Consider the following 10,629-nt stretch of genomic DNA (forward strand, 5'->3'; position numbering starts at 1 on the left):
AGCTTCAAAGAATGTGACATCGTTAATTACAAGAATAATAAGATTACAACTACCCAACCCAAGGTACACACATTTATATTCACAACAATTATATCATGTGTTTAACAAGCCAATAATATCTAGAATGAGAACAACACACCACAATATTTAAACCCTGCAAACAAACAACAAGCAGGAGACAGTAAGTATAATGTTGAATGCATATTTATACATTCCTAATGTATTTATTCTATATTAACTTGTGTATCTACAGATGAAGTTGGTTATATTGATCTGAATGCAGGAGAACCAATACCTAATGTAAGTTATTAACTTTAAGCAAAGCAACATAAGAGTAGGTATAGACACAACATTTCTGTTTAATCTTCCAATTGTTTAGAATGATGTTATAGTTCGGAATTATGAGGTGGTAAAGACAGATTATGAAGAAATAATGCAAAGTAACGAGAAACCAAAGAATGAAATGAATGAATATGATCTTTAATGTGTAACAACATTATGTTAATGATATTTATAAACAATTATCTGTTGATTGTACTATTGATTGTTGTGTATTTTTGTGATAGAAAACAGAATAAAATATTAATATGACACAGAATTGTGAAATTTATGATAAATTGTACATTAGTTTAAATTAGTCAAACAAAAAATACAATAGGAACATATAGCAACGATACTATAATATACAGTAATGGCATTCAGGATAAAAATAACATAAAAATATGTTTACATTACTCTGTTAGCATACTTCAGTGTCTAGTCAACTATTATGGTAAAGCATAAAGCAGGTGTTTCTACTGATGTAAGTTTGGTTATAACACAATATGATTCATCAATTTATAAATAAACAGCTTAGTAAGATATGCTTAGTTTCACCCACACATTTAATACAAAGGAAGCAGAAGCTTCAAGACATTGTAAGGTGAGTATAGATTGGCAAGCAGAAGTTATACGTTGCTGAAATCGATAGGGTAGGGTGGGAAAGACGAACACCTTTAGTACCAAATGTCCAAATATCCTAATTGTGTTTTAAATAATTAACAGCAGGAGTCATGGGGATAAGGGTTTATATAATTCTTTGAATGTTGTTAGTATACTACCGATTTGGACAAGAAAATGAAGTGAATAGGTGACCCATTTTCCTTACCCACTATAACTACAGTCTAGTTAGTAGTATCCGATGCGTCACAACCATAACATGAATTTCAAAGCAAAAACAAGGATATGAAATGCAACCTTAAATCACAATATTTTTAATAAAGTGTAAAATAAAGCGACTGTAACTGACAAAATGAATGGCCTGAAATTAAATTAAAGCATCACTATAAATTCACTTAAATGTAGTTTGTGGATTGCTTCAAGGAAATGTGTGGGAATAAAGATGATCATTCTGTATACCAGGCTGAACACAACAATGTAAAACTTACGTAAAGGATTATAGAATTGTAAGTAGTGCATCAAACATGGCTGTGAGTCTAAGCTTAATTATAGTGTTATCTGGGCTATCAGTTACTCTTTATGTGATATCTGCTATTTTACTGGTACTGCAATATAAGCACATTCACAAGCTAATAGCAAAAGGTCAGTTCAAAAAGTTCCACATTATTTTGGGCATAGACAGAAGCATACTAAAATAATTGCATTTTTTTCCATTTAAAACTTATTTTCCAAACAAATTATAATGCAGGAAAAGCAGCTGCATCTCTGTCAAAACGTTATTTAATCTCGGAAGTTTAAGACACATGTCACACGTTCATTTATAGCATAAAGTTAATGCTGTATTATAGGGACCCATGGAAAAAACATATACTTCAATGAGTGGGATTAAAGATAAAAATAATACAAAATATGAACCTGATTTAATTTTTGTTTCATTGTATACATTTTTTCAACAATTTTATGGACTATGGTTTAAAATTAATATTTGCATACCATCTTCATAATTGCATACATTTAAAATTTAAATGCAAGGAAAGCACTGTTTTGTATATAATGTTATGGCGTTATTACTCTATAGTTTTATCATGAAAACAACAAATTATACTATATAGAATTTTATGTTCTTTCTATATCCAAGTGCAATAAATATTTTAATAAATTAATTTGTGGACAAGTAGAAATCTAATCCATAAGAAACCACTTTAGGTGCAAGGTAACACAGAAACTCCAAGTTGAACATGTCAGATTGTTGAGACTCAGAGTCATGAATATGAAGTTCTAAAACTTTTGTTAAACTTTATGAACCGTAGTTGTTCAAGCATGCATAACACCCACACACTACTGCCATATTGAACACATTGCGAATTTCACAATAACAAGGAAGTACTGCCAGTGTGTAGCTAGTTACATTGTAGTAGGGAGATACCAAACGAGAATGAAGAAATATATTCATTGCAGCATCATTGCATTAATCTTGGTGGTTGTTGGTTGTAAAGGTAGATATCAAAAATGTTGGTATATTGTGACATTATCCAATTAAGTTAACTGTCAAATATTTCTTAGGGGTTATCATTAGCCTACCAGCATATGGTGACACTGCAACAAGAGCATTTGGTATAAGCAACCTTAAGATATCAACAACAATATCAACAACTGGTGTTTCTAGCTGTGGATGGAGATATGGGGGAGAGTTTGATGTTAATGCATTTTATTCTCGGTTTGGATGCAGCAACGACACTGGTGTAAATGAAACAATCACTTGTGTTAACAATGCTACTGCAATGACATCACAACTAGCATTGTTACAACCACAATACAAGGATTTGAATATAAACATGCAGTGTTCTCCATCACCAAGTTATTCAGTAAATATTGTTCTTAAAGGTAAGTTTACAGAATAGCGAAATATAACAAATAGTATTATGCTAAAGGAGTTGCCAGCAAGTTATTGTTAATGTAACTGTAATAGATCATGGTTCAAGTAATAGAGAAAATCACAAAAAAATAGTATTATGCTAACCTAATAGCCAAAAAAGTTAATATTAATATTATTGCTCAGCATGTTCAACTGGTATTATATCTCCTGGTGTGATCCTGTCTAAGCAAAGCACATCACCATGTGGATATGGATGTACAGCAAGATTTAGTTGTGCTGCTGGATATACTGGAAACACAGTGGATGCAACTTGTAATGAGCAAGCTACTTGGAGTCCTGCACCTAACTGTTCACTTGGTAATTATGTGAAGTTATAAAATCAGTAGAATAAACCAACTTAAACTGAATATCATATATTACAGTTCAGCCGCATTTGACCATCAGCCTTCCAACAACTGGTAACACTGCAACCAAAGCACTTGGTATAAGCAACTTAAAAATTATAACAACAATATCTGTAACCACAAACAAAGATTGTGTGTGGAAGAATGGAAACAAAGTTCTCTTAGGTCAGTTTTATTCTGAAGCATTTGGGTGTTACAACTTCACTAGTGTAAATGAATCAATCACTTGTGTTAACAATGCTGGTACAGTGACATCACAACTAACATTGTTACAACCACAATACAAGGATTTGAATATAAACATGCAATGTTCCCCATCACCAAGTTATTCAGTCAATATTGTTCTTAAAGGTTTGTAATTAAATATAGTAAGGTGGGGGAAGATGGGACTTCTATAGCACATAATATCTAAATGTTCTAATCGTGATTTAAACAATTACTAACGGTCAATGGGAATCGTGGGCATATGGTTTTATAATTTCTTGAATGTTTTTTGTTTACAACTAAACGGAGCGAGAAAATAGAGGTAAACGGTGTCCCGTCTTCCCCCACCCAACTGTATTATAAAAGATGTGAATACAATGTTAATGACCAACCACCCATTACAGCTTGTTCATCTCCGACAACCAGCAATGTTCAAGTCAACCCATCAAGTGGTGTCTACAACACTCAAGCTGACTTTCAGTGTTCCCATGGTTCAACTTTATTTTATGTAAATGGAACAACTGGAAACACTGCAACCAAATGCCTTGCTACAGCAGAGTGGGAGAATGAAAAAATAGTTCAATGTTGGGCAGGTTTGTGGTCACAGTAAATATGATGCTGGTTAAATTTAAACATCTTGTTTGTTTGTAACAGAACCAACTGCAGTTTTATCAGGAGCTATTATTTATAAAGTTGGAGAGAGAGCTACATTTCAATGCACAACATCTAATGTGGTACCAGCTGTGTATGAAGTTGAAATCTATTTCAATGGAACACAAGTATAGACAACTTTACTAATTTTAACCCTAAAGCAACATTACAATGTAATCCCTGTATCATTTACACAGGTTACTGGTAACACATGGACAAGCAATCCACTGGATATTTCAAATGATGGAGATATAGTGGAATGTAAAGCTATAAATGACTACACTGCTAAATCTGAATATGCAAACTTAGGAAGAACAAACAAAACAATCTCCATCATCTGTGAGAAATTATCAAACATTTCTTAAATCATATTTAATCTTAGTTTGGTTTCAGATCCACCACAGAAATTTAAAGTAACAAACGGCACTGAACAATGTTTGCTTGTGGGAGATTGGAACAACCCAGTATTGTAACATCACATTCAAACTTAAACCACCTTTCTATACAACTAACTTAACCAGGAATAGTAAAATATTGTCATGCTGTAGTACATTGTTATTAAAACTAAAATAATAATCTTAGGTAAACTTGTTACAAGTGATTTGATTAAGATGCAGAGAATAAATGAAACACAAAGTTTTGTTTACATGAAGAATGAGGTGAATTATAATTTATAATCAACATGAGGTGGTAACCATGTGTTGTTTGGTAGGTAATGATGAATGATACTGAATCTACACACTGACTGTAAAATCAACAGTGTTTCCAGCTGTTGTTTTTGTGTTTGGCATCACTGTGGTAGACAACACAATGAGTGAACTCAACAGCAAGGATTGTAACTCAGATGCTGTGATAGTTGGAAGTTGCTTGGCTGTTGTTATATTGATTATCTCAACAATTGCGGTTCATTACTACTTAAAATCAAAGAAAACTACTGGTAACATTGGTTAAAACAAACTAGAGTGCAGGCCTATGAATGTTTCAAAATACAATAAATAAAATATACAAAATTTATACAAGTGCTTTAATGAAATCTTAAACTAAATAAGAGCTATATTGTTTCAGGAAGAATCAAGAATGTGACCTCAGTTAATTACAAGAATAATAAGATTACAACTACCCAACCCAAGGTACACACATTTATATTCACAACAATTATATCATGTGTTTAACAAGCCAATAATATCTAGAATGAGAACAACACACCACAATATTTAAACCCTGCAAACAAACAACAAGCAGGAGACAGTAAGTATAATGTTGAATGCATATTTATACATTCCTAATGTATTTATTCTATATTAACTTGTGTATCTACAGATGAAGTTGGTTATATTGATCTGAATGCAGGAGAACCAATACCTAATGTAAGTTATTAACTTTAAGCAAAGCAACATAAGAGTAGGTATAGACACAACATTTCTGTTTAATCTTCCAATTGTTTAGGATGATGTCATAGTTCGGAATTATGAGGTGGTAAAGACAGATTATGAAGAAATAATGCAAAGTAACAAGAAACCAAAGAATGAAATGAATGAATATGATCTTTAATATGCAACAACATTATGTTATTAATATAAATATTATGTCATTACTGCCTTATTATAAGTGTTGTTTATGTTTTGTGCAAATCAAGATTGGAATAAATAAAATTAACATGAAACTATACATTAATTTTATAAAATATACATTCAAATTTAAACTAATTTTACTTGGTTAAACAGATAATGAAAATAGATCCAAAAATAGCAATGTATTCTATAACATGCAGTAATTGCATTCAAAACAAATTTAATTTGAATATTATATTACGTCTGAATTAGCATATTTCAATGCCTGGTCAACCAATTATAGTAAAGCATAAAGCAGGTGTTTCTACTGATGTAAGTTTGGTTATAACACAACTTGATTCATCAATTTATAAATACACAGCTTAGTAAGATATGCTTAGTTTCACCCACACATTTAATACAAGGAAGCAGAAGCTGTAAGGTGAGAATAGATTGGCGAGCAGAAGTTATACATTGCTGAAATCGATATGGTAGGATGGGAAAGGCAGTTGCCTTTTGTACAAATTATCCAAATATCCTGATTGTGTTTTAAATAATTAACAACAGAAGTCGTGAGGATACGGTTTATATATTTCTTTGAATATTGTTAGTTTACTACCAAATTGGACAAGAAAATGAAATAAGTAGATGTCTCATTTTCCTTGCACCACTATAACTACACTCTAGTTAGTGGTATGCTATGCAGCACAACCATAACCTGGATTTTAAAGCAATAGCGTGAAAGTGATATGCAACCTCAAATCACAATCTTTTTAATATAGTGTAAAAATCTGCCTCTGTAACTGACAAAATGAATCACTCCTAATTAGATTAAACTATTACTGAACAACCACTTAAATGTAGTTGGTGGATTGCTTTAAGGAAATGTGTGGGAATTAAGATGATCATTCTGCATACCAGGCTGAACAAAACAATGCAAAACTTACATTAAAGGATTAAAGAATTGTCTGTAGTGCATCAAACATGACTGTGAGTCTAAGCTTAATTATAGTGTTAGGGGGGCTATCAGTTACTCTTTATGTGATATCTGCAATTTTACTGGTACTACAATATAAGCACATTCACAAGCTATTAGCAAAAGGTCAGTTCATTAAGTTCTTCATTATTTTTGGACATAGACAGAAATTCAGTGAAAGAATGCAATAAATGTTTTTTCCGATTCAAAATTTATTTTTCTAATCAAATTTTATTGCAGGAAAAGCAGCTCAATTGAGACAAGTGAAGGTACTTGGCATGTTTTTGTAATTATTGAATGGCTGTAGAAATGTTTTTATAGTAACCATGCATTTTTAATTCAAGGTGCAAGAACAACAGAATACAATATATGAAAATACGTCTTCAAGTAAGATAAGTAGTCACATCTTCACATATACAGCATAATAAAAGTTTTGTTATTACAGAACAACAATACATGGATTTTAACACCGGAAAAGAAATGTCATTTAATCTTGGAAGTGTAAGACATATGTCTAAAGTTCATTATAAAATAAAGTTATATAAACTGTATTTTAGGGACCCATGGAAGAAACATATACTTCAATGAGTGGGATTGAAGATAAAAATAAATATGAAATATGAACCTGATTTTTTATGTTTGTTTCATTGTATACATTTTTTCAGAAATTTTAAGGACTATTGTTTAAAATTAATATTTGCATACCATCTTCATATTTGCATACATTTAAAATTAAAATGCAAGGAAAGCACTGTTGTGTATATAATGTTATTGTGTTATTACTGTATGGTTTTATCAATAAAACAAGTTATACAGAATTTTGTGTTTTTTACATCCAAGTGCTATAAAAGTTTTATTAAATTGATTTGTAAGGAGATAAACTAATCTGTAAGAAACCACTTTAAGTGCAAGGTAACACAGAGGTCTAAGTTAGACATGTCAGATCAAGTTTGAATATTGTTGAGACTCAGAGTCTTGAATATGAAGTTCTAAAACTTTTGTTAAACTTTATGAACCGTAGTTGTTCAAGCATGCATAACACCCACACACTACTGCCATATTGAACACATTGCAAATTTCACAATAACAAGGAAGTACTGACAGTATGTAGCTAGTTACACTGTAGTAGGGTGATTACCGAACTAGGATGAAGAAATATATTCAGTGTAGCATTATTGCATTAATATTGGTGGTTGTTGGTTGTAAAGGTAAATATCAAAAAAGTTGATATATTGTGACATTATACAATTAAGTTAACTGTCAAATATTTCTTAGGGGTTATCATCAGCCTACCAGCATATGGTAACAATATAACAAGAGCACTTGGTATAAGCAACCTTAAGATATCAACAACAATATCAACAACTGGTGTTTCTATTTGTGGATGGAGATATGGGGGAGAGTTTGATGGTGGTTCATTTTATTCTGGGTTTGGATGCCGCAACTACACTGGTGTAAATGAAACAATTACTTGTGTTAACAATGCTGGTATCGTGACATCACACCTAACATTGTTACAACCACAATACAAGGATTTGAATGTAAACATGCAATGTTCTCCATCACCAAGTTATTCAGTGAACATTGTTTTTAAAGGTAAGTTCAAGAGATACAATAAAAAAGATCTTCAAATATATAACACCAAGTTATTGTTTTTATATTTGTTTCAGCATGTCCAACTGGTAAAATATCTCCTGGTTTGATCATGTCTAAGCAAAGCACATCACCATGTGGATATGGATGTACAGCAAGATTTAGTTGTGCTGCTGGATATACGGGAAACACAGTGGATGCAACTTGTAATGAGCAAGCTACTTGGAGTCCTGCACCTAACTGTTCACTTGGTAAATGTTAAACAAATAGTTGAATAAAATCAGAATTAAAATTTTACATTATGTATTACAGTTTATCCATATTTAACAATCAATCTGCCAACGACTAACAACAAAACAACAAGATCACTTGGTATAAGCAACCTTAAGATATCAACAACATTATCAACAACTGGTGTTTCTCGATGTGGATGGAGATATGGGGGAGAGTTTGATGTTAGTGCATTTTATATTAGTGCATTTGTTAGATGTTATAACTACACTGGTGTAAATGAAACAATCACTTGTGTTAACAATGCTGGTACAGTGACATCACAACTAACATTGTTACAACCACAATACAAGGATTTGAACATAAACATGCAATGTTCTCCATCACCAAGTTATTCAGTAAATATTGTTCTTAAAGGTTTGTAATTGAATATTTTAAAAGATGTGAATACAATGTTACTGTCCAACCACCCATTACAGCTTGTTCATCTCCAACACCCAACAATGTTCCAGTCAACCCATTAAGTGGTGTCTACCACACTCAAGCTAACTTCCAGTGTTCCCATGGTTCAACTTTATTTTATGTAAATGGAACAACTGGAAACACTGCAACCAAATGCCTTGCTACAGCAGAGTGGGAGAATGAAAAGATAGTTCAATGTTGGGCAGGTTTGTGGTCACAGTAAATATGATGCTGGTTAAATTTAAACATCTTGTTTGTTTGTAACAGAACCAACTGCAGTTTTATCAGGAGTCATTATTTACAAAGTTGGAGAGAGAGCTACATTTCAATGCACAACATCTAATGTGGTACCAGCTGTGTATGAAGTTGAAATCTATTTCAATGGAATCAAACAAGTAAACTCAATTTTATTAATGAAGAAAGCATTACAGATATTTAATTACATTCATTATAATATTTATAACAATGTTATCACTGTATTATTTACACAGGTTACTGGTAACACATGGACAAGCAATCCACTGAATATTTCAAATGATGGAGATATAGTGGAATGTAGAGCTATAAATAACTACACTGCTAAACCAAAATATGCAAACTTAGGCAGAACAAACAAAACAATCTCCATCATCTGTAAGAAATTATAAGATGTTTCTTAAATCATATTTAATCCTAGTTTGGTTCAGATCCACCACAGGAGTTTAAAGTCACAAACGCACTGAACAATATTTGCTTGTGGGTGATTGGAACAACCCAGTATTGTAACATAACATTTAAACTTAAACCATCTTTCTATACAACTAACTTAACCAAGAATGGTAAACCAATGTTATGTATATACAGTATATACAGAAATATCAGAACTTAACTAATTATTTTTAGGCAAACTTGTTACAAGTGATTTGATTGAGATGCAGAGAATAAATGAAACACAAAGTTTTGTTTACATGAAAAATGAGGTGAATTATAATTTATAATCAACATGAGGTGGTAACCATGTGTTGTTTGGTAGGTAATGATGAATGATACTGGAATCTACACACTGACTGTGAAATCAACAGTGTTTCCAGCTGTTGTTTTTGTGTTTGGCATCACTGTGGTAGACAACACAATGAGTGATCCCATCAGTAAGGATTGTAACTCAGATGCTGTGATAGTTGGAAGTTGCTTGGCTGTTGTTATTCTTATTTTTGCAACAATTGCTCTACATTTATATTTAAAGCTGAAAAATATCACTGGAAATGCAGGTATAATAAAATCTAACTGTATTGTATGAAGTCAACAAATTAGGTGTAAAAAATACTTTAAAATGCTTTAACGAAATTACCAAAATACAATCATTACAGGAAGCTTCATGAATGCCACATCGGCTAATTACAAGAATAATAAGATTACAACTACCCAACCCAAGGTACACACATTTATATTCACAACAATTATATCATGTGTTTAACAAGCCAATAATATCTAGAATGAGAACAACACACCACAATATTTAAACCCTGCAAACAAACAACAAGCAGGAGACAGTAAGTATAATGTTGAATGCATATTTATACATTCCTAATGTATTTATTCTATATTAACTTGTGTATCTACAGATGAAGTTGGTTATATTGATCTGAATGCAGGAGAACCAATACCTAATGTAAGTTATTAACTTTAAGCAAAGCAACATAAGAGTAGGTATAGACACAACATTTCTGTTTAATCTTCCAATTGTTTAGAATGATGTTATAGTTC

General features: G+C 31.8%; 3 protein-coding genes and 1 long non-coding RNA gene across 5 annotated transcripts; all 4 read left to right on the forward strand.

Moving 5' to 3' along the window:
* Positions 1-18: 18 nt before the first annotated feature.
* LOC113474039 lies at positions 19-462 on the forward strand. Its single transcript, XR_717153.3, has 4 exons — positions 19-63; positions 124-181; positions 254-300; positions 380-462. It is a non-coding gene; the product is annotated as an uncharacterized LOC113474039 (long non-coding RNA).
* Positions 463-1,990: 1,528 nt separating this feature from the next.
* On the forward strand, positions 1,991-7,289 carry LOC108950541. The gene is made up of 8 exons (XM_026839394.1): positions 1,991-2,823; positions 2,999-3,172; positions 3,238-3,570; positions 3,828-4,016; positions 6,841-6,869; positions 6,939-6,987; positions 7,046-7,101; positions 7,158-7,289. Exons 1-8 carry the CDS (start codon positions 2,721-2,723, stop codon positions 7,221-7,223), a joined length of 999 nt encoding a protein of 332 aa, XP_026695195.1. The 5' UTR covers positions 1,991-2,720; the 3' UTR covers positions 7,224-7,289.
* On the forward strand, positions 4,788-5,638 carry LOC104265434. Of its 2 annotated transcripts, none has more exons than XM_018816488.2 (5): positions 4,788-5,020; positions 5,140-5,204; positions 5,265-5,322; positions 5,395-5,441; positions 5,521-5,638. In XM_018816488.2, exons 1-5 carry the CDS (start codon positions 4,885-4,887, stop codon positions 5,623-5,625), a joined length of 411 nt encoding a protein of 136 aa, XP_018672033.1. In that variant the 5' UTR covers positions 4,788-4,884; the 3' UTR covers positions 5,626-5,638. The 2 variants fall into 2 exon arrangements, with proteins under 2 accessions (XP_018672033.1, XP_009857745.1); XM_009859443.3 differs by having other exon boundaries at positions 4,788-5,011.
* Positions 7,290-8,232: 943 nt separating the features above from the next.
* LOC113475338 lies at positions 8,233-9,548 on the forward strand. Its single transcript, XM_026839395.1, has 5 exons — positions 8,233-8,444; positions 8,506-8,841; positions 8,904-9,092; positions 9,154-9,281; positions 9,378-9,548. Exons 1-5 carry the CDS (start codon positions 8,306-8,308, stop codon positions 9,531-9,533), a joined length of 948 nt encoding a protein of 315 aa, XP_026695196.1. The 5' UTR covers positions 8,233-8,305; the 3' UTR covers positions 9,534-9,548.
* The last annotated feature ends 1,081 nt before the right edge of the window (positions 9,549-10,629 follow it).

Source organism: Ciona intestinalis, unplaced genomic scaffold, assembly GCF_000224145.3.
Source record: "Ciona intestinalis unplaced genomic scaffold, KH HT000235.1, whole genome shotgun sequence".
Taxonomy (NCBI): domain Eukaryota; kingdom Metazoa; phylum Chordata; class Ascidiacea; order Phlebobranchia; family Cionidae; genus Ciona; species Ciona intestinalis.

Coding starts and splice junctions, on each gene's coding strand:
- LOC108950541 (XM_026839394.1), top strand. CDS start 2,721: ATGACATCACAACTAGCATTGTTACAACCACAATACAAGGATTTGAAT. Junction 3,173..3,237: donor TGCACCTAACTGTTCACTTG/GTAATTATGTGA, acceptor CATATATTACAG/TTCAGCCGCATTTGACCATC. Junction 6,988..7,045: donor ATATGAAAATACGTCTTCAA/GTAAGATAAGTA, acceptor TTGTTATTACAG/AACAACAATACATGGATTTT.
- LOC104265434 (XM_018816488.2), top strand. CDS start 4,885: ATGAGTGAACTCAACAGCAAGGATTGTAACTCAGATGCTGTGATAGTT. Junction 5,323..5,394: donor CAAACAACAAGCAGGAGACA/GTAAGTATAATG, acceptor GTGTATCTACAG/ATGAAGTTGGTTATATTGAT. Junction 5,442..5,520: donor CAGGAGAACCAATACCTAAT/GTAAGTTATTAA, acceptor CCAATTGTTTAG/GATGATGTCATAGTTCGGAA.
- LOC113475338 (XM_026839395.1), top strand. CDS start 8,306: ATGTCTAAGCAAAGCACATCACCATGTGGATATGGATGTACAGCAAGA. Junction 8,445..8,505: donor TGCACCTAACTGTTCACTTG/GTAAATGTTAAA, acceptor TATGTATTACAG/TTTATCCATATTTAACAATC. Junction 9,093..9,153: donor GATAGTTCAATGTTGGGCAG/GTTTGTGGTCAC, acceptor TGTTTGTAACAG/AACCAACTGCAGTTTTATCA.